Source organism: Phaseolus vulgaris, chromosome 6, assembly GCF_051622355.1.
Source record: "Phaseolus vulgaris cultivar YP4 chromosome 6, ASM5162235v1, whole genome shotgun sequence".
NCBI classification, from domain to species: domain Eukaryota; kingdom Viridiplantae; phylum Streptophyta; class Magnoliopsida; order Fabales; family Fabaceae; genus Phaseolus; species Phaseolus vulgaris.
In genome coordinates this window covers 4,495,016-4,521,974 of record NC_143503.1, presented here as the reverse complement: position 1 = coordinate 4,521,974, position 26,959 = coordinate 4,495,016, and the positions used below count along the sequence as shown (strand labels likewise).

General features: G+C 41.9%; 1 protein-coding gene across 1 annotated transcript; it reads left to right on the top strand.

Moving 5' to 3' along the window:
• The first annotated feature begins 445 nt into the window (after positions 1 to 445).
• Positions 446 to 20,829, top strand: LOC150026276 (uncharacterized). The gene is made up of 3 exons (XM_090303363.1): positions 446 to 1,500; positions 19,398 to 19,792; positions 20,348 to 20,829. The coding sequence occupies exons 1-3, from the start codon at positions 446 to 448 to the stop codon at positions 20,827 to 20,829; spliced, it is 1,932 nt and encodes a 643-aa protein (XP_090159489.1).
• Positions 20,830 to 26,959: the final 6,130 nt, after the last annotated feature.

Below are 26,959 nucleotides of genomic sequence, written 5' to 3'. Positions count from 1 at the left end.
TCTGAAAAACTGTTTGGTTTCAATAAGAACACTGATATTCTGTTAAAGGCTAATAAAACAGGTTGTGTGTAATAGATTGTCTCACTAATTGTCTAGCCCTTAACTGAACCTAAATCACACGAATTGGAATTAAGGTTTTGCTGTTTTTTTGTGTTACACTGTTTTTCATTCTGATATCTGTGTGTGTGCATCTGGAAAATCTATCTGCATAATCTTGTGATTAACCTTGCTGTATTAAAAGCCTTTCAAACAAAAACAGTGCTGAAATAAATCTGTTCATTTTAACATAAATCGATTTATTTTCTGTAAAACTGGGTTAAACACTGTTTCTGCGAAGAAGTTTTAAAAGGTCAATTCACCCCCCCTCTTGAACTTTGGCACTATTAAACCCAACAATTGGTATCAAGAGCTGGGACTTGTAGTTTAATCAAGTTTGTTTGTAAAAATGTCTGAGTTTAATGTGCTTTTTGCTGAGGGTTCTGCTGTAAATAGACCACCTATGTTTAATGGATTGAATTATGCATTTTGGAAAGTCAGAATGAGAATTTTTATGGAATCCATTGATGCATTAATTTGGGAAGCTGTGGTCAATGGACCTTATGTGCCAATGCAGATTGTCAAAGATGAACAAGTTGAAAAGCCAAGATCAGAGTGGAGTGGTACTGAAAGGAGAAAAGCTCAACATGATCTGGTGGCCAAGAATATCATAACTTCTGCATTGACAATGGACGAGTTCTTCAGAATATCTCAATGTAAGTCAGCAAAGGAGATGTGGGAAGTCTTAGAAGTGACTCATGAAGGGACTGAGGATGTAAAAAGGTCAAGGAAACATGCACTCATCCAAGAGTATGAGCTGTTCAGAATGCAACCAGGAGAGAACATTGCTGATGTGCAAAAAAGATTCACCCACATTGTGAATCACCTCACTGGCTTGGGAAAAGAATTTGATAAGGAGGAGCTCAACATAAAGATATTGAAGTGCCTCGACAGAAGCTGGCAACCAAAAGTGACAGCTATCTCTGAAAGCCGTGATCTGTCAAAATTGGGAACTACTGCGCTGTTTGGAAAGCTGATGGAGCATGAGTTAGAGCTTAAAAGACTTAAAGAACAGGAAACAACAGAGAGAAAACCCAAAGGCTTGGCACTGAAGGCAACTGAATTAGATGAGATCAAGGAAGAAAAGGAAGATGCTGAAGATGATGATACAATCAACCTTCTTACAAAAAGATTTAGCAAATTTCTGAGGAAGAAAAGCAAAAATAGGAACCAGCAGAAAAGAAGGTATCCTAAACCTAATGATTTAAATTCCTCTAAATATACTTGCTTTGGATGTGGCAAAACAGGGCATATCAAAACAGATTGTCCAGACAATCAAACTAAGGACAAATCTGCCAGCAAGAAATTTGAAAGGAACAAAGGAAGAAGAGCCTACATCTCATGGGAGGAAAATGAAGTTTCCTCAACTAGCAGTTCCTCAACAGAAGATGAGGAGAACAATCTGTGTTTTATGATGAAGGATGAGGAGTCAAGCTCTGAATCAGTAAGTAACTTTTCTGCTGATTCTGATAACTATGATGATTTGCTTGCTGCCTTCAAGGAAACACATGAGGAAGCCAATAGGCTAGCTGTAATATGCAATAAGCTGCAAAAGGTAAATAATGTGCTTGCACCTAAAGTAAAAACTCTTGAGGAAGAATTGCATAAGGCCAAAACAGATTTGGTAAGCCTTGAACTGACTTGCTTGCATGCCTCTATTAAAAATTGTGAAAACTGCAAAAGATTGGAAAAACAAGTGGAATATTTGTTGAAAACCCTTTCCAATTTCACCAAGGGAAGAGAAAACCTTGAGTCTCTCCTTGGATCACAGAATGCTGTTTTCAATAAGAATGGACTTGGTTATACCCCTGGAAATACAACCAATGTCAAAAAGCTTTCAAGTTTTTTTGTTCCAGCAAAATCAGTTTTTTCAGCTTTTAACAGTGGCAAAAAGGCATCTCATGTAACCTGTTTTTACTGCATGAAATCTGGTCATACATCTAGGTCTTGCATTGCTAGAAGACATCTTGTGCCTAAGAACTTAGCTAAGTGGCTACCAAAGAGAAGGTGTTAATCTGTGCTGGACCCTATACTGAAAAGGGTACCATTTGTATATTTTTTATTCTGTTTTGCAGATTGGAAGCAAGAGAAACCAGTGGTACTTGGACAGTGACTGTTCCAAGCATATGACTGGAGATCTTACAAAGTTCACCAGCTTAAAGCTCAAAGCAGAAGGACATGTGACCTATGGTGATAATAACCGAGGGAGGATTTTAGGCAGAGGAACTGTTGGAACAGGGAGCTCAACAACCATTGAGAATGTGCTGTATGTAGAAGGACTTAAGCATAGTCTTCTCAGCATAAGTCAGCTTTGTGACAAAGGATACAAAGTGAATTTTGAGTCAAATGGCTGCACAATCTCAAGTAATTCATCTAGTAAGGTACTGTTTACTGGTAAGAGAGTGAATAACATTTATCTGTTGGATATTATGGAAACTAACTCTTCAAATGAGTGTTTGCTGTCCAGAAGTGATGAGTCTTGGTTGTGGCACAGGAGGTTAGCTCACATACACACAAATCACTTGAATAAATTGAAATCTAAAGATTTAGTTTCTGGTTTGCCTAACATTAAATTTCAGGACAACAGGCTTTGTGATGCTTGTGTGAAAGGTAAACAAATCAAATCCTCTTTCAAGTTAAAGGATATTGTCTCTACAAAAAATCCATTGGATGTGTTACATATGGACTTATTTGGTCCATCTAGAGTTGCTAGCTTGGCTGGAAATTTGTATGCTTTAGTTGTTGTGGATGATTACTCTAGATTTACATGGACTCTATTTCTTGCACATAAACATGATGCTTATTCTGCCTTTAAGAGATTAGCAAAAATTCTGGAAAATGAAAATGTTGCTGCATTAAATCAATTCGAAGTGATCATGGGGGAGAGTTTCAAAATGCTAAGTTTGAGAGGTTCTGTGAGAAGCATGGGATAGCTCATACCTTTTCAGCCCCTAGGACACCCCAACAAAATGGTGTAGTTGAAAGGAAAAATAGATCACTAGAGGAACTTGCTAGAACTATGTTAAATGAATTTAAGCTTCCTAAGTACTTTTGGGCTGATGCTGTTTATACTGCAGGTTATGTCTTAAATAGGACCTTAATAAGACCAATTCTTAAGAAAACCCCATATGAATTGTATAAGGGCAGAAAACCTAGTGTGAGTCACCTTAGAGTATTTGGGTGTAAATGTTTTGTATTGAATAATGGCAAAGAAAATCTTGGTAAGTTTGATGCTAAATCTGATGAAGGTGTGCACATTGGTTATGCTTTGAATGGTCATGCATATAGAGTCTTCAATAAAAGGCTGCTTATAGTAGAAGAATCAATGCATGTTGTGTTTGATGAAACTGATCATAGTATATCTAAAGCTGCTGATGAACCTGACAGTAATGAATTTAAATCTGTTTTAAATCAAAATGAATCGATTCATTTTGATACTGCTGATAGACATACTGTACAAGAATCTACTGCAGCTGTAGGTTTGCCAAAAGAATGGAAAACCCCAAGAGACTTAACCCTTGATAATGTCATTGGGAACATTGAGAAAGGAGTGTCAACTAGAAAATCCTTGAACAATTTCTGTGAAGCAATGGCCTTTGTATCTCAAGTTGAACCCAAGAATTTGAAAGAAGCTCTTAAGGACAGCAACTGGATTTTAGCTATGCAAGAGGAACTGAATCAGTTTGCTCTTAATGAGGTCTGGACTCTTGTTCCTAGAATACCTGAGATGAATGTTATTGGAACAAAATGGGTATTTAGAAACAAAATGGATTAGCATGGAGTGATCACCAGAAACAAGGCTAAGCTTGTAGCTAAAGGGTACAATCAAGAAGAAGGAATAGACTATGATGAGACATATGCACCAGTGGCTCGGTTAGAAGCTGTTAGACTGCTGCTTGCCTTCTCCTGCATCAAAGGGTTCAAGCTATTTCAAATGGACGTGAAGAGTGCCTTTCTAAATGGCTATATAAATGAAGAGGTATTTGTCTCACAACCACCAGGTTTTGAAGACCATCAACATCCAGAATATGTGTTCAAACTCCAAAAGGCCCTCTATGGACTCAAGCAAGCTCCTAGGCAATGGTATGAGAGGCTAAGTGATTTTCTCACCTCTCAAGGCTATGACAGAGGCACATCAGATAAAACCTTGTTCATTAAGAAGAAAGGAGATGACTCAATTCTAGTCCAAGTATATGTGGATGACATCATTTTTGGATCAAACAATGGAGAATTGTGTGAAGCTTTCGTGAAGGTCATGAAGAGTGAGTTTGAAATGTCAATGATGGGTGAGTTGAACTATTTTCTAGGTTTGCAGGTCAAACAACTCAAGGATGGCATTTTCTTGAGTCAAGCTAAGTATTGCAAGGATTTGCTGAAGAAATTTGAAATGGACAAGTGTAAACCAATCAGCACACCCTTCTCAACAAGCTGTCATTTGGATCATGATGATGCTGGAATTTCTGTTGATGAAACCAAATACAGAGGACTCATAGGATCACTGCTGTATCTTACTGCCAGCAGGCCAGATATAATGTTTGCAGTGTGCATGTGTGCAAGGTTTCAATCTGCTCCTAAAGAATCACACTACAATGCTGTCAAAAGGATTTTGAAGTATCTGCAAGGAACTAAAGAAGTTGGCTTGTGGTATCCAGGTAATATTTCATTAAGCTTAACTGGTTATTCTGATTCAGATTTTGCAGGTTGCAAAATTGACAGGAAGAGCACAAGTGGAACCTGTCATTTGCTTGGATCAAGCTTGATCTCATGGCAATGCAAAAAGCAGGCTTGTGTAGCTCTTTCCACTGCTGAAGCAGAATACATTGCAGCAGGGAGTTGCTGTGCTCAAACTATATGGCTAAGACAACAATTGAATGATTTTGGTATCTCACTTAACCATATACCTCTGCTGTGTGATAATACAAGTGCAATCAACTTAACCAAAAATCCTGTCATGCATTCAAGAACCAAACACATTGAAATAAGGCATCATTTTCTAAGAGAACACATATCTAATGGAACATGTGATATTAAGTTCATTGGTACTGATTTACAACTTGCTGATTTGTTCAAAAAACCATTAGCCAAAGATAGGTTTAATTTTCTGCTTAATGAATTGGGTATTTTAAATGTCAATTGTACCTAGCAGTGAAAAATTAAATCTGTTTATTCGCAATTAAATGTGTTTATTTTCTGCACTGATACGCATTGATGACTAGGAAAGAGAAATTCTGATCTTTGACTGCTTTACTGACTTAGTGGGCATTAACCTCTGTACCTTTGACGGTTTTGGTCATGGTTATGTAACCGATTTGATGGTTTGGGTGCTCAATAAGAATTTGAGTGTATGCATCGTGACCCTAAATATTTGGTGCATATTTTTAAAGATTCTCTGCACAAATTCAGAGCATAATATCTTCATGCATATCCACTCATAACTGCCATATCAATCCATTTATTCTGCTATAAATCTGTGTGAATACTTGCTACCCACATTGGCCATTCTCTTTCTATTCTCACCATTTGAAATCAAGAAAAGAATTCAGGTTACCATGGCTTCGTCTTCAAGACAAAAACAGAAAGGCAAGGGAAAGCAAACCACTTCTCAAGGTGTGCTAGAAGGATGGTTCGCTGGAAATGAAGAAGGCATCAATGCCTACATTCATGAAACAAGCAGGAAGCAGATCAACATACCCAAGGTGCTGGATTTCAACTGGCTGAAATCTGAAAAACTGGTAGAAACAAGGGCTGTGTTGAAACACCAGAAACTGAAAAAGATGCTGGAATTAACGGGTAATGTCTATCCTGACTTGGTTAAGGTGTTTTATACTAACCTCACATTGGATGGGAAGAATGTTGTCTCTTATGTGAAAGGGACAAAGATGAAGATCACAAGTGAGGTGTGGAATTCTGTGGCTGGAATAAAATATGCTGGACTGAAAGTAGGGAAAGGAAATACCAGTGGAATTTCAGAATTCAACAAGCTGCAATATTACAAAAGTTGCATGAGGAATCCTACAGAGAGCATAAACAGATTCCATGCAGGGCATTTGAACCTCACTCCACGTCTAGTTGCATACATCATAGCTTGGCAACTGATTCCTAGAGGGACAAACCATGCTGTCTTACATGAAGAGGATCTCATTCTCCTATATTGCATCATGAACCAGATTAAGGTAAACTGGGTGTTCATTGTCAACGAACACATGCTCAAGTCAAAAAGGTTGGCTGATTACAGATTTCCCTATGCTATTCTTGTTTCCAAATTAATTGATTACTTTGGTATTGATGTTACAAATGAGAGAAATGACCCTATCAAAGCTGTAAGTGAGATTGACACTTCAACTCTCACCAAAATGGGTTTCCACAAGATCGAAAACAAGTGGGTGGTCCTCAAGGAGAAGGACACTCCAGCAGAACATGAAGATGAGGATGAAGCTATTCCTATGGATGATGACTCTCCTGCTGCCCAATCTGAACATGAGGAAGTTGCTGCAAATGCCATAGTTGCCTATCAAAGTCCAGAATACCGTGGAGAACCAATGTCTATGTTTGAGAGGCAAGTGCTGTACCGTCTTGATGTCATGTCTGCAGAACAAAGGGCACACTTTGAGACTACTCATGCAAGGTTCCAACACCTTGATGATCAGATTGAAGGGGTTCAGGCACAGCTTGCAGAGCTTTACTACTAGAATCAGTAGTTTTCTGTTTTTAATGCTTTCTTTATTAATTTTCAAGTTTTTGTATTGCTGAACAATTTGGTTTTCTGTTTCTGAACTATTATGATTGTGGCTTCTGCTTTATATCACTTTATTCCCTATGCTTATATGCTGTTTGATGAATCCAAAGGGGGAGAAAAATAGCTCACCATGCTAGGTGAAGCTAGCTGAAACAGGGAGTTAATTCTGCACCTTAAAACCATGTATTATGCTATGCAATACTGCTGTTTTTTCTGGTTTAAAATCTGGTGCAGTGCAGGTGCAATTCTGGTTTAAAATCTAGAGCAGTGCAGGTACTTAAAGCAACAATGCTATGAGGTTAGCTATGGGGATTTGTCTCCATCAAACAGGGGGAGATTGTTGAAGATGGTTGCTGCCCCTTCAAGATTGTGTTTGATGAAGACTTGTATGTAGTGTTTGATGAAGACATTTATGTACTTTCCATGTATTTGTGCTTTGCTTTAAGTATGTCTTAGTTAGTGCTTAGAGGTTGTCTAAGAGTAGCTTTTTGCTGAGTAACTCACCTCATAACCACTGACCATGTGTTAAGAACAAGCATAAGTTTTCTAAAACTGTTTTTCACATGTTTTACACAAAAACACGTTTTACTGCATAAAAATAAATCTGTTCTTTTCTAAATAAACAGATTCATTTTCTTCACTGATGCCTTGGCTAAAGTCTTGTAAAAATTAGATTTTGTGCATCAGGTATTTTGACTAAGTCTTCTTCTTTTCAAAACGACTGAGTTTCAAATAGTTAAACCTTCTCTGTTTTCGTTTTGAAAAAATAAATCTGTTCATCTGTAAATGAATAGATTCTTTTTCTCTCTGGTGCCATGACAAGCTTAAACGTTTTCAGTTTTATCTCTGCACCAGAATGGTTGACTAAGTCTCCTCACTTAACAGATTCTCTAACTGCTTTTTGAAAATAAATCTGTTCATTTTATTTTCAATCTGTTCATTTTATAACAGCTTTAACTGTTTTTCAAAAATCTGTTATAAGCTGGCTTTCTATAAAATGCAAACTTGTTTTTCTGAGTTAAACAACGATTCAAACAGTTTATACATTTGCAAAAACAAGTTTTGACAGTAGAGAGTTAAGTGTTTTCAAGGATTAGCATTTGTTCTTCAAAGATTTCGAAAATCACAAAGTGCTTGTTCTTGGTTTGGCTCCAAAAGCTTGGTGTGAGGTGCAGCTACTGTTCTAGCAATCTTGCCTACTGGTTTAAGGCTGATCTTTGTTACCTCAATCAGGTGTAGTCGTTTCACTTCTTATTACTTGTAATAGTTTGGTTGATTCCTCTTCTTGATAGGTGTTCTTGGAGAGTGGATGTGTGTGTGTGGGTGCTGAAATAGGTTTTTTCAGCAAGAGTACCTAAGTTCTTGTAGGTTTCAAGAACAGTGGGAAGTGTACTTGATTGTACTGTGTGTTAGTGAATTCCACCTGTTGTTGGTGAAGACTGGATGTAGCTCAGGTTGAGTGAACCAGTATAATTGCTTGTGTTCATTCTCTCTCTCTCTCTGCAATTTCGTTTCTGCATAATTGATAAAACAACAAAGAAATAAATCTGTTCAATTGAAAAGAAATCTGTTCTTTCTGGGCACTGTGCATACTGTTCTTGATTTCTGAAAAACTGTTTGGTTTCAATAAGAACACTGATATTCTGTTAAAGGCTAATAAAACAGGTTGTGTGTAATAGATTGTCTCACTAATTGTCTAGCCCTTAACTGAACCTAAATCACACGAATTGGAATTAAGGTTTGCTGTTTTTTTGTGTTACACTGTTTTTCATTCTGATATCTGTGTGTGTGCATCTGGAAAATCTATCTGCATAATCTTGTGATTAACCTTGCTGTATTAAAAGCCTTTCAAACAAAAACAGTGCTGAAATAAATCTGTTCATTTTAACATAAATCGATTTATTTTCTGTAAAACTGGGTTAAACACTGTTTCTGCGAAGAAGTTTTAAAAGGTCAATTCACCCCCCTCTTGAACTTTGGCGCTATTAAACCCAACATCCTTGTCGTTTGGGCGCACCTGGACAAACTTGCCCTTCCAGTCTTTGTAAGATTGCTGGAAGATAGAGAGGATCGACCTCCCAGCAATCCCGTTCAAACTCACCCACAGGCGATCTCCTGGGTGTTTGGCTTCGAAGAGGAAGAGAAAGACGTCCACTGACGTTGGCAGCCCCAGGTGGTCGCACATAATCTGGAACGCCCGCACGAACGCCCAGCTGTTGGGATGGAGCTGGGCGGCGGCGATGTCGAGCTCGGTAAGTAGCTCTCTTTCGAAACGAGTGAAGGGAAACCTAAGTTTCACCTTCTTGAACAGAGTGGTGTATATGAAGCAGAACAACCCGCCGTTGTTCCCTTTGTCGTCGGCGCACACTGGCATGTCGGGGGGGCAAGGTAGCACCATCATCTTGTTGTCATGCTCCTTGTGGAACGACAGGTGAGGCTCGTCCCCTTTCTTCAATCGAAGAACTACCCCAGCAGAGTTTACAGAGGAGGTTTCCTTCAACAAGGTCGAGGTGGCCCAGGGGTATAATTTTTTGAAGTCTGGGGAAGGAACGGAGGCTCCTCCGGCGACAGGTGGAGTAGCCTGAGCCAGGTTAGAGCGGGAGGGTGCAGGCCTCTCAGCCTGGGAAGAAGAAGCACCAGGTGCTCGCGATTGGTTGTGTGCTTGAGATGAAGGGTTTCGTGACGAGGGAGGAGGATTTGGGGTGATCTTTGAGCGAGCCATCGCGGAAGCTGCAAGGGAAAAAGAAAAGAAAGGTGATCAGGGTTCGCAGAGGCTGACTCGATCGTGAAGGAAGGGTGAAAAACGAACGAACGAAGGTTCGTTGTAACGAAGACGAAACCGCCCACAGCGTATGCATCAGACAATTAATGGATGATGCGAATCGGTTAAAATGCAGGAAAAATCAGCATAAGAAGTAAAGGAAGTACCTTTTTATGATCGGAAGAACGATGAAGGAAGTTGATGATTCAGGGGGTTGAAGAACGTCGTGAGCTTTTGCAGAAGAAGCTTGAAGCGTTTGAGAATACGAAGAAAGTGATGGAACAGTGGAGTGAAATGGGTTTAAGGGTTTTTCGAATGGGTTTGGGAAGCGCAAACGACAATTGAAGGTAACCGTTGATGAAGCCACGTGTCGAGCGATGGGAGGAGTGTTTGGTGGAGCGTCAGGAAAGCAGAAAGTACAACCGCTTGGAATTCTGCGCCAGCGCCACGTAGATCGGTATTGACGTGACTCCTTTAGTGTTTTCGCTGGACAAGTCTTCGCTTAAGACTGGGGGGCTTGTGTACCGCCCTGGTAGTCGGAAGTGATGACGTGGCATCAAGCTATTGTATAGGCGTGTTGATGGGACGCCTGGCTGGCAGAAGGGAAGGAAGTCGGGGGGCTCGTGTAGTTGCCAGTTATTAAGTTAGCGTGCTCCGATCTCCAGCACACCAGAACCGACGGTCACCGGGTTAAAGATGAAGTCGCCAGATGTAAACCCAGGCGACCAAGTGATTAGAGATCGCCGAAACAAGGACATCGCCGGAGATGAAGGCAGATAGACATTTCCCAGCTGGCCAGAGGATGAGGTCGGGGGACAGCTTGCTTGAGCATACACGGTGAAACAGGTGGTGCAGATCATGAAGGCGGCCGGCGAGACCACAGGGAAGGTGTATACGAAGGCACCCTAACTCGCCAATCCCAGTAGAGATCGCGCTCCAAGACAACTATGCACTGAGTAGTATCATGCATAAGTAACTTAGCCAAAGGAGAGTCAGAAGTAGCGCCCAAGTCAAGGAGGCTTCAGATGATGGCACGTGTACAGCTGGATGCGAGCCACGTGTCCAGGTGTGTAACTGCCAGGAGAGAGAAAGTGTCCAGGTATATAAGAGTTTCCTAACGAACTTCTGAGGTACGCACGTTCAGATTGTCTTCTTTACGCTTGCGAGTTCTTGAGGATACTGAGAGAGAACTGGTTCACGGTTCCTTAAGAGTTCTTGAGTGTTACTCTTAGTATTTGGTGGTTCAGTCACTGACTTGGGCGTTGGAGTGCGATCGGCCGCAGCGGCGCCGCTCTGTTCTTTTGCAGGTTCTTGAGGTGGATCGCGGTGAAGGACGGAGATTGACGCGGCGCACACGTCGATCCAAGTTTGACGAGGCAAAACTCCATCATTCTGGTCAACAGGCAGGATCAGCCGTAAGAAGCAAATCGCCGGATGTTTCAGTAAACTTAGTTAAGGCTGTTAGGAGGTTCGGGCGTGTAAACATCAGCACGGAACATAGAGGTTAAGATACAAGGTGATCATGTCCTAGCATGAGAAGTGAGTTAGAGGAAGCAGCTTGCTCATCGGTGATGGGGTTTCCCAGAATGGACATTCATTGATAGCGAGGTTTCCTTAGCTAGAACATGCATGGCGTGTCAATGAAGAAGGTGGCACTTGCGACAGGCGATACCACAGAGATGGTGTACTTTGTTGCATCCCGGTACTTGCCTTGTCAGGTGTGCACTCCAGAGTGTGTTACATGCTAGGTTACTCCTTGTATGGGTAACTTAGTCGCGTAACGAGATACATAGAAATGACCCTTGAGTTACTTTAGCCCCAGATGATGACACGTGTAGAGTTGGATACGAGCCACGTGTCCAAAAGTGTAACTGTCTGGAGAGAGAAAATGCCTAGGTATAAAAGTTGAACTTAACAGAATTTCAAAGGGAGGTATTCATTACAATTCATTTCTTAGATAGGGCACTTGAGCACGGTTCCACAGGATCCAGTTTCTCTGAGTTTTTGGTGTTCCTGCTGTTGACTTGAGCGTCGGAGTGCCACCGGTCGCAGTGGCGCCATTCTGTAATTTCAGGTTCTCAGAGAGGAAATCTGGAGCGAGGACTTGAAGTGCACGTGGCGTTGAAGCTGGTGAGTGTAGGTCGTGACGAGGCAACATTCTTGCGTTTAGTCAACCGGCTGGATCATCACTCATGAAGGAACAAATGAGGTGAAAAGAGCTAGAAAGCATGCTCTTATCCAAGAGTATGAGATGTTCAGAATGCTTAAAGGAGAAACAATTGCTGAGGTGCAGAAAAGATTCACGCACATCATCAATCACCTTATGAGCCTTGACAAGACCTTTGATAAAGAAGAGCTGAACATCAAAATCTTGAAATGTCTTGATAGAGCATGGCAACCAAAGGTAACTGCTATTTCCGAATCTAAAGATCTAACATCATTAAGTGTTGCTTCTTTGTTTGGAAAGCTTAGGGAACATGAGTTAGAGATTAATAAACTCAATGTTCAAGAGAGTGAAGATAAGCACACAAGGAGCATAGCCTTAAAAGCATCCAAGCACAAAGTAAAGCAAGATTCCAGTGATGATAGTGATGAGGAAAACCTTAGCTTGCTGTCAAGAAAGTTCAGCAAATTCCTAAAGAGAAACCGCAACAAAGACAACAACAAAGATAGGTATGGAAACATGAAATCCAATGATTTTAATTCAAATAACTATACTTGTTTTGGTTGTGGTGAGCAAGGTCATATAAAGGCAGATTGTCCAAACAAAAGCAAGGAGAAAAAGCCCAGTTATAAGGAAAAGAAAGGCAAGACAAAAAGGGCCTACATAGCTTGGGATGAAAATGAGATATCATCATCAAGTGAAGATGAGAAAGAAAACATCTGCTTGGTTGCTGAAAATGATAATGAATCTTGCAGCTCAAGTGAGGTTAGTTCATGTGCTTCCTTAAATGAACAAAATTACAGTGAATTACTTGAAGCTTTTCAAGAAACACATGATGAAGCTAATAGATTGGTTCTTTCAAACAACCGATTGAAAGATCTTAACAGTTGGCTTGAAAAGAGAGTTAAATCACTTGAAGAAGATCTGGAAAAAGCAAAAAGTGATTTTGAAAAATTGGAAAACCATTTCAAAAACTCTTCTTGCAAGTGTGATACTCTTATTTGTGAAAATTGTGAAAACCTTGAAAAGAAAGTGCACTATCTTGTAAGTATTGTGGACAAGCTTTCAAAGGGGAAATCTAACTTTGAGAATGTCTTGGCATCTCAAAGCTGTGTTTTTGGAAAGGCTGGTTTAGGCTTTAATCCACAAAACAAGCAAGATATGTTTTCAAAAAGTTTTTCAAGAAAATCAGAAAAACAACCGGTTGTTACATGCTTTTACTGCATGAAGAAAGGCCACTCTGTTAGGTTCTACAAAATAAGGAAATATTTTGTTCCAAGAGGTTTTATGAAATGGATTCCTAAGGGATGTGATGTTTCTAACTGCAAAGAAAAGGCAAAAGGACCCAAATTTGTAAGGGGACCAAATCTTGTTGCTTGAAATCTTTTATGCAGGAAAACTAAAGAAAAAGGAGGGACTGAGTCATTTGATCAAGTTCTTGAAGAAAAAGATAGTCATTGAAGTTGAATCAATGCTATGCAAAAGACCTCAACAGTGAAAAAAGGCTTCTTGATCATAAAGCACATGGCTCATTGAAGAATTAACATAAGGATAAGACTTTCCTTTATTTGTTCTTAATTTCTGTTTTAAAGTTCTTTCTTATGGTTAAAACATCTTTTTATTATGCTTATGCCATCTGCTTTGAACTCTTTCTGCTCATGGTTAAAATTCAAAAACAATTTTAACTACTGTAGAAAAACAACCGATTGTTTCTTCGAAACAACCGATTGTTTTGGGTCTGACAGCACTATGAAGAAATTGTCTTAATTGTTATTTTGAATTTCTATCCGTTGCAGATCAATTCAGAGAGAGAATCTTGGTCAAAGAATCTGTGTTGAAAGCTGATCACGTTCAGAAAGGAGTTACAACTGTCAAAAAGGAAAATATTCCAAAAAAATCTTGGGAATTCAAAATCCTTAATGACTAGTCAAAGATCACATGTGAAGACCATGTGATTTTCAGCTTTTTCTGACGTTTTCTATGCAGAGCAGAGTCAAGTCTTCTCTTTCTGAAAAATCAGGTACCCACTAAATGAAATTGAATGCTAATTGATTCTTTTTCTACAATAAAATCTGGTGCAGCTGATCTCTTCCACAAGAACAACCAATTGCAACATCTCTTGCAAAAATCTGTGAAGAGAGCTCTTCTCTGTTTTCTTCTCTGCCATCATGGAATCAAATCCTCCCACCTCAAAGAGAGTCAAGACCAGGGCTGTAAGGTCTGGAGGAAGGCTAGAAGGCTGGTTTTCTGGAGACAATGATCTTATTGAGAGATATAGGTATGAAACAAGTATCAAAAAGATAAACAACCCCAAGGTTGTATGCTTTGCTTGGCTGAAAAGTCAAAAGCTTGATAATGTGAGAAGGCTGCTCAAGGATCAATCTCTCAGAAAGTTCCTGGAGATGAAGGGAAATATATATCCAAATTTAGTGAAGGTGTTCTACACAAACCTAAAGTTTGAGGGAAACAATCTAGTTTCTCATGTGAAAGGTGTAGAAATGGAGATAACTCATGAAGTATGGACTGCTGTTGTTGGTCTCAAGTTCTCTGGTCTGAGAATCAACAAAGGAAACCTTGGAGTAGTGGAGGATTTTAACTGATCCTGCCGGCAACTCGAACGTGGAGGAATCGCTTTGTAGCACTCTCTATCCCGTCTACGCGACTGCGTTTTCTGCAGAATCACCCTCAGAACCTTCTCTTGGATCTCCAAACGTGACCTGCAAAACACACAGACGGCGCCTCTAGCGGCCGTTTGCACTCCGACGATCAAGTTAGTCCACAGAACCACCAAAGATGAGAAAACTAGTAGTGTGTGTGAAAAACTCTTGCTCTCTATTTTTCGTATCCCCCCCCCAATCTCTCCCTGATTCTCTTTTTATGTCTCTCTCTCTGCTCCTGGGCATAACAGAATTCTGTTATGCTTTTCTGGCATGTGTCAGAACCCTGTTATGCTTTTCTGAGACAATGTACCTTCAGAATCAATAGAGCGTGGGTGTCTGTGCGTGTCTGCGCGTCTCTGCGCTTGGCTGCGCTTGTCTGTACCTTTAGTGGTACGGAGTGCACTTTTGTCTGGACCGCACCCCTCTCAGATGATGACACGTGGAGGCCTGCAACTCACATCTAACCACACACGTGTCATTTACTGGAAGGGTTCTAGCGCTTCTCTTTGTGTGCCTGAGTTACGCCCTTGCAGAGTAACTTAGGATATTTCTCCCATCTGGGTAAACCGCATACTCTTATGACAACGCCAGGTGTGGCTGGTCTAGGCACACTCACCAAACGTCGCTCTCTGCGTATACAGCTTACCCTTCACGGTGTCACGCACGTAATGGGTTGAGGGAATCACCAATCACTGACTGGTTTACTAGTTCCCTCAGGCCACTCTCGCGCATGATTCCCTGAGATGTGCTCATGCGAGGTTCGTGCGTAACGCTCTCGTTGGGAACCTCAGTCCCAGTTTAACTGCGTGTAACACGGGACCCCGATGACCATGCACCCGATGACTGATCAGTGCTCTATTGCTTCTCGTGTTCTGCCCCCAGGCGTTAGTCTGGGAACTGGTCTGTTGGTGGCCACTTGGTTACTGACCACCGATCACCGTACTGGGTGATCTGTCCCCTGACCTCTCTGCCGCCTGATCTGTCGATGGTCACTTGGTTACTGACCCCCGATCACCGCTCTTGGCGATCGTCTCCTTGATCTCTCTGTCACTTGGTCCACGTGTCACCCTGCGAGTGGTCCACGTGGTCCTCTGCTGCTGATGTCATCGACTACCGATGACCGATCGGATCATTAACAAAATCCAATACTACAAGAGTTGCTTGAAGAATCAACATGCTCAAGTAAGAACATGCTCGGTTGGAGGACTAAAGCTTGATGAGAGATTGCTTGCTCTCATTGTGACTTGGATTCTAACTCCAAGGGGGAGTAATCATTCTGTTCTCACTGAAGAAGATCTGTTTTATATCTTCTGCATCATGAAGAAGATCAAGATCAATTGGATTCACATCATCAAAGAGCACATGCAAAAAGCTATGAGGTTAAGTGATTATCATTATCCATATGTTGTTTTGATATCTAAATTTCTACTCTATTTTGAAGTAAATCTTGAAGATGAAACATCTGAGTTGGTCAAGTCAACTCAAGAGTTAAACAATGGATCACTCAGCAAAATGGGTTTTACCAAAGTAGGTGGAAAATGGATAAGCAAGGATGGTGATCTTGGTGCCTCATCTAGTGGTGCTGCTGATCTTGAACAAGATGAACCTGCTGATATGGATGTTCAACATGAAGAAGATCCACCTGAAGATTATCAAGATGCTGGACCTAGTGCTGGTGCTGGAAATCAAGAAGAAAGGATGCAAACCATGTCTCCTTTTGAAAGACTCATGGTGAATAGGCTTGATAGCTTTGCTGAAAATCAAAGAAGCCTTCATGATCTCTGTGTTAGTAATTTCCAGAGGATTGACACCAGGTTTGACAACATGGATGCGCGATTCATGACTCTAGATGAATAGATTGAAGCTTTCCAGAACCAAATCTTTGATCTTCAGTTTGCTGATGAAGAAGAATGAAGGAAAAACAACCGATTGGTATATCGAAACAATCGATTGTTTTTGGTGGTTATGTCTGGTTTTAAAATTTGTTTTTCTTTCTGCTGTTGCTGCTTTAATTCTGATGTAATCAAAACAATATTTTGTTTTATCTCTTCTTTTGTCTATTTTGTGAAGACAAATAGGGGGAGATATATGTTGTGTTTAAATTTCTGTTTTTAGTTGTTGAAACAGTTTTTGGGATGTAATATTTTCTGATATTTAGCTCTGAAGTTTATTAATGTTTATCTGTGCTAACCAAATATCAGAAGTTCTATGCTTTGTTCAAAACTGTATCTTGCAGGAACTGCTTCAGATTCAATCAGGTACAACACAAGCATCCGGGATTTGTCATCATCAAATAGGGGGAGATTGTTGAACCAAGTGGTGTTCTAGCTTTGAAGAATCCAAACCCTTTGCAGGATGTTGAAGCCTTGGCTGTGCTTGGTGTTGCTGTGCTGGTTTAGTATATGTTCCCGCCGGTTGACCGGGATCGTCTTTGCGTGTGGCTTGTCCTCGCGAGCTAGGGCACCTTCGTTTCGCTCCGTCAAACACACCTGAAAAGGGGAGTGAACAAAGGGGCGCCCTCGCGGCCGTTTGCACTCCGACGATCAAGTCAGCTAGCGAGAAACATCAAAGGTGACACACCCTTTGGAGGTGGTAAAAAATAACTGCACTAAATCACTAAAACTAGGTAACTAGAGTTGTGTTGCCCAGTTGCCTTGTGCTCACTGGGAGTGCGCCGCGAAGACAACTAGGGTTTTGCTCTGTGTATCTATGCTCTGTGTAACTGTGTGAATTAGGTTAAAACTCTCTCCCTTTTCAAATGCCCCAAGGTCCCTTTTTATACATCTCTCATGTTTAAAACGCGTTAAAGCGCATTGAAAGTGTATAAAAATGTCCCTTGGAATATACGAATCTTAACTTACTTATCGCGTACCTTGGCAAATTTTCCCTGAAACCTTTAGTGAGCACGTGGGTATTGCCACGTGCCCCTTTGGCTTGATCGTTATTCTGTGCAGAGGGCCCCACAGCGCCGCCACCCAACTTAGGGTTTTTCCATCGTGTGAGCCCTCTTCTCTGCGAAGTGCTTCTGTCACGTGGGTTGACTTTTTGGGCGCCAACTCATGCGCCCCAATTACTAGTCACTTCCCCTGGGGGGTGTATCTACCTTTCTCTCGTATCATACACGTGGTTCTCCCCTGGTCATGGCCCTCTCATGGGTTGTATCTATCCCAGGGTCTCCCAGCAGTGGTGTGGATACTTCACGAGTCAGGTTTACCCCCTACTGAGACTAGAACTTATGGCCTTGGAGCCACCTTTCTTTGTTACTGTTCTGAATCGTTGAGGCCCGATGCCTTTCTTGGGCGATGTTCCTTCCTTAGGCGATGTCTTACTTTGGGCGATGTCTCGTGCGGTCAACCTGTTGACTTTCTTTCCTTGGGTCCCTTGAGGGGTCCCACCATGTGCTGACGTTGACCTTGGGTCCATGCCTTGACGCCTTCCCTCTGTATTGGGTGAAGGAGGCAAGAGCCCTGAAGTCCAAGTCTCTTAAGGGGCTGCCTCCGAACGATCGCGAGGCTTGCCGGATCTTGGCTAGTGCGGGGGGCTTTGATGTTGCCGCCTTGATAAGCCTGGAGTACAACGCCGAGGCTCTGGAAAAATATATAAGTATGAGAGATTCCCTTTATAGCCTCCCACTCCTCGCCTTTGCTGGACTCTTGCATGATTTATCTTGTCTCTTTGCGTAGTGTCTTAGTTTGTGCCCGTCTTTTACCATGTTTGGCGCAGGTTCGAAGATGGACAAGCAACGAAGGTCGCTGCTGGCTCAGGCGTTGAGGCCCGAAGATGGGGCTTCAGCATCATCCTGCTCACACTCCAGAGGCCCCTGAAGTGTGGCCTAATCTTTATGTTTCACATGGACATGGGATGTGTATACGATTGTCCTTTGCTCAATTTGCAGCTATCATGAACTTTGTTTGTAATTATAACTCTTGATTCATGCTTAAACGCTACCCGCTTTATCTTTGCATACTTGCGTCTGCTTCTTCTTTCTTTGCTATGCCGCGTGCGTTACCTTCAATACTCCCCTTCATCGTGTTCGACTTTAACTCTTTAGGTAGCACGTGCTCTTCTCCCCTACTCTCCATTCTTACCTTCTGAGTTGCAGTGCATACCCTTCTCCCGATCTTTTCACTTAGAGCTTCGCTTGGCCTTCGTATCTGTGAGGGATGCTCACACGCTTGAACTTCCTCGCCTGAACCCTAACAGCTCCAATCTGAGTTTACTGGGAAAACCGGCGATGTGCTTTCCGCGGCGATGTCAGACCACCTGACCTTTCGTTTCGGCGATGACACCAACATGGCGACAACCGATTACGTATGCTGTAGAATGCCACCTTTACAAACGGCGATTATGCACACTTCTTGACTATCCGCCTCTCTCTCGTCCACGTCATCATACCCGATGACCTGATCGGTGCATAAGTCGTGTTTTGTCTAGCGGAAACACTAAGAAGTTGAAACTTCGGCGACCTACGTGGCTTTGCGCGCTAATGCCCACGATATTTACTGATTTGACACTTCACCAACCCCCTCCCGTTAACTGACACGTGGACTTATTAACAACCATCATTCCCTGCCGTTTGCGCTTCTTGTAACGTTCGAAACTCTTAAAATTCTCGCGCCACTTCACTGTTCCATTATCTTCTTCTTCATTCTCAAACTTTCAAAGCACCTTAGCAAACGCCTCATCTCTCTCAATCAACCTTTCCCTCGAAGCGCCTTCGATCATCAAAAGGTAACGTTTTTACTTCTCCCACTAATACTTGCTGTATTTTAATCGGTTTGCATCATCCATTAACTGTCTGGAGCATACGTTGTGGGCTGTTTGTTCTCTGTTTTGCTTTTTCTGCGTTTAGGTTTTTCTTTTCTTTTCTGCGAGTGGCCCTTGTTCATGCTGTTTTTCTTTTTCGCTTTTCAATCGAGTCATTTTGTTTATCAACCCTCCACTTTTCCCTTTTTCATCTTCTTTTCATCTTCTTTGCAGTTCTCCTGATGGCTCGTACAGGAATCACACCAAACCCCCTGCCTCTTCTCGAAACCCACCTCCAAAACCACGCAAAAACCCTTCATCAGGAAACCCCTCCTCATCTCGTAACCCTCCTAGGGATCCCAGCGTCCCTTCAAGCCAGGCTCAGAGACCTGCACCCTCTCGATCCAACCAACCGCGACCAACCCCTCCACAAACCAGTGCCACCGTATGCCCCATCCTTGACTACAAACTACTGTACCCCTGGGCTCCTCCAGCCTTGCTGAGTGAGACCTCCTCGATTAACACTGAGGCAGATGTTCTCCGTTTGAGAGACAAGACCCACCTTTCCTTTAGTAAGGAACACGACGACAAGGTGGTCATTCGCCCTTGTCTTCCTAGGGAACCTGTCTGTACTGAAAATGAAGGGAACAACGGCCACCCCTTCTGCTTCATCTACACAACTGCATTCAAGAAGGTTAAGCTCAGGTTCCCTTTCACTCGCTTTGAGAGGGAGCTTCTAACTGAGCTTGACATTGCCCCCGCCCAGCTGCACCCCAATGGTTGGACGTTCGTCAGGGCATACCAAATTATCTGCGCACACCTAGGCCACCCAGCCTCTGTAGACGTATTCCTGTTTAGGAGTCCAGAAAAAATGGGGGAGCTCGACAAAGACTTGTGTAGCTTCTGGAAAGAAGTGGCCTCCTCCAACATCATTTTGGCCACCTCCTCGATTATCAAGTTTGAATTTGCTGAAAGTCAACTGGACTTTCACATAGGTCTGCCCTCCCTTCTTCTCCGAATTTCTCTTTTTGTGTTAAGTCCCCCTTACTCTTCATCCGATTTGCTTGCTTTGCACTCATTCCTGACTGTTCGATCCATGTGTTAGTGTTCCCATTACTTGCTTTCCTTTGCATTATTAATTGCCTGAACTGGATTGATTTGCAAACATTGATCTCTTTGTGCAGATACAATGTTAGGGAAAGATCACATGGCCAGGCTACGCTCCATAGTCAAACGTCACAAACTCGCGGCGGGCTCTCAAACCGTCCCCAATTCAATTGCAGGAGCTGCTGCCGCCCTGGGCAAGTCCCCCCAAGTGAACTCACCTTCCCTTGCCACCCTTCCTGCCCCTGAGAGGAAAAAACTACCACCAAAAAGGGCCAAGAGGAAGACTCCCACAGTGGTATCGGACGAAGAAGAGGACGAGAGCACTGAGGATGGGCTTGTTTGCAAAAGGAACAGAGCGACCACAACTGAGCCACCAACAATCGAAAGCACAGGCCCAAACTACGCAGAGAATCCCCCCATCGCCTCCACACCCTTGGAGAGCGCTGGGGATGCTCTCCCATCAAACACCTCAACTGCTGGGGGCGCTCAAGAGCAAATTGTGGACGCTCAATCATCTCCCCAACCTGCAGTGGAGCCAAACGTGATGGCATTTTCATGAAGTTCTTCTTGAATCAAAGTAGAGTATGGGGCGGAAGCAATGTATGAGAGTGAGCAAGATCCTCCTAAGAGTGGTGTTGATCTTGTAGGTGCATGATAGGTATGGGTATTGAGTGGTTCGGCCAGCTCAAGGGAAAAGATGAAGGAATTGAAGTTTAGAGCCTAGGATTCTAGGGAGAAGCAAAGTTGAGCACAAATGGGCAGCATAACTTTACTCACCATAAACTTGCAAAATACATGAGATAGCCTCCCTATTTATAGGCTATTCGGGACGTAAATCCTAAGCTAAAACATAATGAAATGTAAACCAAATGAAATGCAAAGCTAGACCATGTGCCATGACCGGTCACACCTAGCCAAGTTCTAGAAGGTTTCTTTCAAATGTGCTTTCTACACTACCCTATCTACTAAGTACCCCTATTGGGCCTTGATGCAACATATACAAGGCTTTCTCTCTTCCATCCGTGGCTTCATCCACTTGTGCTTGTACATGCTTAGCCATTGATCTTGTGAGAGGACCTAGACGGTCTAGTGCCACACCTAGACGCTCCATGGGTAGACGCTTCCCTTCTTCACGGTCTAGACGCTCATTCCTTGGAGCTAGACGCTCTCCTTGGTCTAGACGCTCTTCATGGTGTGGGCTTTGGCTCCCATGGCTAGATGTGCTTGGCCCTCCTCCATCATCCCCTCCCCCTTGGAAAGGATTTGTCCTCAAATCCAGCTCGTCATCGTCATTGGTACCTACAAATGGAGAAAGATCAATTACATTAAAAGTGTCATGTACTCCATATTCAAGAGGTAGGTCCAATTTATATGCATTGTTGTTGACTCGCTTGAGAACTTGGAAAGGTCCATCTTCTCGGGGACTTAGTTTGGACTTCCTTTGAGTTGGAAATCTATCTTTGCGAAGGTGAAGCCAAACTAAGTCTCCTTCCTCAAAAATTATTTCTCTCTTCCCTTTATTGTTGTATTTTGTGTACTTTTCATTTTGTTGTTGTATTTGGAGTTTAATCTTCTCATGCATTTTCTTTACAAAATCAGCTTTGATTACGCCTTCCTTATGCACAAAATCTTGTGGATTAGGAAGAGGTATCAAATCCATGGGTGTGAGAGGATTAAAGCCATATACTACTTCAAAAGGAGAAGCATTAGTAGTCTTGTGAACTACTCTATTGTAAGCAAACTCAATATGGGGAAGGTACTCATCCCAAGATTTGTGGCTGCCCTTCATGATAGCCCTAAGCATAGTTCCAAGAGATCTATTGACTACTTCGGTTTGTCCATCCGTTTGAGGATGACAAGAAGTTGAAAATTGTAGTCTTGTTCCAAGTTTACCCCAAAGAGTTTTCCAAAACTGGCTGATAAACTTGGGATCTCTATCGGACACTATACTTCTAGGGAGACCATGGAGTCTCACCACTTCTCTAAAGAAGAGTTTAGAAATATTTTGAGCATCATCTACTTTGTGGCATGGAATAAAATGGGACATTTTGCTAAAACGGTCCACTACCACAAAGATAGAGTCATGGCCTCTTGCAGTCCTAGGAAGTCCTAAAATGAAATCCATGTTAATGTCTTCCCAAGGAGCATTTGCAATCGGCAAAGGGGTATAGAGTCCATGCGGCATTGTTCTAGACTTTGCTTTTAAACATGAGATGCATCTAGAACAATGTCGTTGGACATCTTTCCTCATGTGTGGCCAACAAAATTTTGCTTTTAACTGATCTAGAGTTTTATCAACTCCAAAGTGGCCCATGAGTCCCCCTTCATGTGATTCTTTGACAAGGAGTTTCCTATGTGTTCCTTGGGGAATGCAAAGTTTTCCCTCTTTAAAAAGATATCCCTCGGACACATAATAACCTCCTTGCGCTCTATGTAGACATTGGGCATAGATGGATGAGAGTTCTTGATCATCTTGGTAAAGCTCTCTTATGTGGTCAAATCCAAGAATTTGGGCACCCAATTTTGAAAGGAGTGTATGCCGTCTTGAAAGAGCATCGGCCACTATATTGGTGCTCCCTTTCTTGTATTTGATTACATAAGGAAATTGTTCAAGAAATTCCATCCATTTAGCATGTCTCTTGTTGAGCTTGTGTTGGCCCTTTAAATATTTTAAAGACTCGTGATCACTATGTATGACAAATTCTTTAGACACAAGGTAGTGTTCCCAAGTCTTTAGGGCTCGCACAAGAGCATAGAGCTCTTTGTCATAGGTGGGGTAGTTGAGGGTGGCACCATGGAGTTTTTCACTAAAATAAGCAATGGGGTGTCCACCTTGCAACAAAACCGCACCTATGCCTACCCTCGATGCATCACATTCTATCTCAAAGGTTTTGGAAAAATTTGGAAGAGATAGGATGGGTGCATTGGTGAGTTGAGCTTTTAGCCTTTGAAAGGCTTGCTCATGCTTTTCATTCCAACAAAATGCAACATCTTTTTTAACAAGTTCATTCAAAGGAGATGCTAGGCTAGAAAAATTAGGCACAAACCTTCTATAGAAGCTAGCTAACCCATGAAAACTTCTTACATCACTTACATTTTGTGGAGTTGGCCACTCTCAGATGGCTTTGATTTTCTCGGGATCTACATGCACCCCCTTATTGTTTACTATGAAGCCTAAAAAGACTACACTATCTACACAAAAGGTACACTTATCCCTATTTGCAAAAAGACTATTTTTCCTAAGAACTAGAAGAACTTCCCTAAGGTGACTTAGATGGTCTTCTAGGGTTTTACTATATACTAAAATATCATCAAAGTAAACTACTACATATTTACCTATACAATCCCTCAAGGTGTGATTCATAAGCCTCATGAATGTACTTGGGGCATTAGTAAGCCCAAAGGGCATCACCAACCACTCGTATAATCCAAATTTGGTCTTAAAAGCGGTTTTTCACTCATCACCCTCCTTGATGGAGATCAAGCCCAAGAGAACATGGAGGCCACTCATCAAGCTCAAGAAGAGGTGGAGGCACAAACGGAGGACGCCCATGGAGGTCGAAGTCCACCTCAAAGGATTACAAGAAGCATGTTCAAAGCCTTGGGAGCAAGAGGACATTTATTTTCTCTTTTTGTAGTGTCTTTAGTTGAAGGTGCTTAGAGGGAAACCTTAGAAACCTCTTTTGTTATAGCATCTTTTAGGTTTTAAATAGGACCTTTAGGGGGGTGTATTAGTAGATAGGTGTAGGAGTAGAATAGGGGGTGCCAAAGTGAAGGAAGGGATCACACCTTCCTTGCTTAGGCAAATTAGCGCCGGTTCTAGTGGCTTTTGGAGGGAATTTTTGAATTGTTTAGCTTTCATTTTTCAGCACCTTAGGCTATAAATAGAGGTGCCTTCCTTGTAAATTTCAGATTTGAATTTTATCTAAAGAAACTATACTCAAAATTGGAGTGAGCATTTGGAGAGCTTTGAGCTTCTTCTCTAGTCTTATCTTGAAGGACCATGGTTTCCTCAAGTGGCGGCTTCCACACTCATCTAGGAGCATCCATTCTTCTAGTGGCGTGATCATCCAACCATTCCTCCATCTTCATGAGCATTCTCTTCTCCTTCCTTTCTTCTTCTTCAATTTGTTCTTGTTGCCTTGAGTTTTGAGTTGTTTTTGTTTCGGTTCCTTTAATTTTCCAGCACCTTTATTCTGTTTAGTTTTTAAATTCTGTTCGGTTCTTTTGTTTTTAAGTTCAATTCTGTTCGGTTTATTCTTTTCCTTCTCCTTTGTTGATTCAATTTGACAATATTTGGTTCATCCAAATGAGTTTGGGATTTGGTACTTGTTTTGGTGAGTTCTTGATCTTAGAACCATGATCCAACTTCTAAGAAAGTGCCTCTACATTTTCCAGCTCAAGGTGATTCCTCAAAGTGTCAAGAATCTTGTTCTATGTGGCTATTGGAATCACATCACTCCTTGATTCGAATTTGGTGATATCCACTTTTAAGGTCAATTTTGGAGAATAGAGTTGACCCATGCAATTCATCAAGGATATCATCAAGCCTTGGAATTGGATGCCTATACTTGATGGTGATGTTGTTGATTGCTCGACAATCACAACACATGCGCCATTTTCCATCTTTTTTTGGCACCAACAAGACAGGTACAACACAAGGGCTTAGGCTCTTTTGAACCCAACCCTTCTCCAACAAGTCTTGAACTTGTGATTCTATCTCCTTAGTTTCCTCGGGGTTGGTTCTATAAGCAGGCCTATTTGGTAGGCTTGCCCCCGGGATAAAGTCAATTTGATGTTCTATTCCCCTTAGAGGAGGAAGCCCAATGGGTCCTTCTTGTGAGAACAGATCTTCAAATTCACTCAAAAGATTTTCGATTTGAGGAGGTAAATTCATAAGTTCACTACTTGTGGCAGTGCATGTAAGTGCTCCTTTACACAAGATAAGGCTTGGTTGTTCAACAAGAAGCAAGTTTTCAAAGACGTTTTCAAGAGGCTTTGCTTGTTGACCAACCTTGTGGGAAGGAACACTCTTCTCCCACGCCTTCCTATCCCTAAGGATTTTCTCTTTTTCTAGCGCTCTTTTTTTTTTGTTTTCCTCATCCCTCTTTTGCTTCATTTGTATTTGGTCTTTTACCACTTGAGAATGTGGTAAAGGACGAAGTACAAACTTTTTATACTTATGGGTGAAGGAAATTTCGTTAGTGAGACCATCATGCAAGGTTTTCTTATCAAATTGCCATGGTCTCCCTAATAAAATATGACAAGCTTCCATAGGCACTACATCACATAAAACTTTGTCTTTGTAGTTCCCTGTGGAAAACTTGATTTCCACTTGCTTGTCTACATGTAGTTCCCCATTTTCATTAAGCCATTGAAGTTTGTAAGGTTTTGGGTGGGGAACCACTTGTAGCTTAAGCTTTTCAACCATCCTAGCACTACAACAATTACAACTAGAACCACTATCCACAATGAGAGAGCATATGTTTTCTAAAACATTGCATCTTGTATGAAATATGTTCTCTCTTTGTGTCTCAATGGATGTGCTAGGGTGATTGTTGAGGGTTCTCCTAATCATAAGCAATTCTCCCTCTAGTGGAGCTACCCTCTCATCCTCTCCCCCTTCCTCTCTCTCACTAGGCTCATCCTTGCCACTAGTGTACTCATCTACACCTTTAAGAAACAAAGTCCTTTGGTTTGGACATTGTGCTTGCACATGCCCCCTACCATAGCACTTAAAACACTTAACATCTCTAGCTCGGATGGGTGGGGTTGAGGTTTCTTTGGTGAAGGGCTTGGTAGGCTCTTTTGGTTTTTCCTTGGATGTACTACCCTCCCTTCTAAACTCTTTCTTGGGATAAAAGCTAGAATAGGGGCTCACCTTTTGACTTGAGGTTTTGCGCAAGTTTTGTTGCTCAACTTTAATGCAAAGTTGAACCAAATCATTCAAGTCTTGATAAGGTAAGAGCTCTACTCTATCTCTTATCTCAAGTGATAGGCCACTAAGGAACCTAGCTATGGTGGTTTCCTCCTCTTCTCTAATGGATGCTCTCATCATGTAGAGCTCCATTTTTTGCCTATACTCTTCCACACTCATGTTATTTTGTTGGAGTCTTTGGAGCTTGTCCATCAACTCCCTATGGTAGTAGGAAGGTATATGTCGACGTCTTAGGGCTCCCCTAAGGTCATTCCAATATGTAATGGAAGGTTCCCTATGAAGACGTCTATCTCTTTCGAGAGAGGTCCACCAATACATGGCGTTCCCTTGGAAACTAAGGGTGGCTAAGGGTACTTTTCGTTCCTCACTTACCCTATGGCAAGCAAAGAGTTGCTCTACCTTCATCTCCCAATCTAGATATACTTCTACATTTTCCTTTCCATGGAAATGAGGTAGGTCTACTCTAGTTTCCCTTGGCACCTCTTGTTCCCTTTGCCTAGTTCTTCTAGGGGGTGGTTGGTAATAATCATTGATTCTACGGCTTCCCTCCCCTAGAGACTCAATACTTTGAGAATGGGATGCATGAGTTTTTTTTTTATTTTTGTGATTTCTCTTCTTGAGCTTTAGCCAACTCATTGATTTTGTTCTCATTCTCCAATTGTCTAAAAGATATCAATTGTACCGCTTGGGATACCTCTTTTAAAAGAGTTTTCAAAGATTTTACTTCACTTTCTATAGACTTTGGAGAGTG

Bases quoted from the DNA above. Each gene is read 5' to 3' on its own strand.
- LOC150026276 (XM_090303363.1), top strand. From the start codon at position 446: ATGTCTGAGTTTAATGTGCTTTTTGCTGAGGGTTCTGCTGTAAATAGA. The intron at 1,501-19,397 runs GTGTTTTATGAT...TCTTCTTTGCAG, and splicing joins GAAGATGAGGAGAACAATCT to TTCTCCTGATGGCTCGTACA. The intron at 19,793-20,347 runs GTACTGAAAATG...CTCTTTGTGCAG, and splicing joins TCTTCCTAGGGAACCTGTCT to ATACAATGTTAGGGAAAGAT.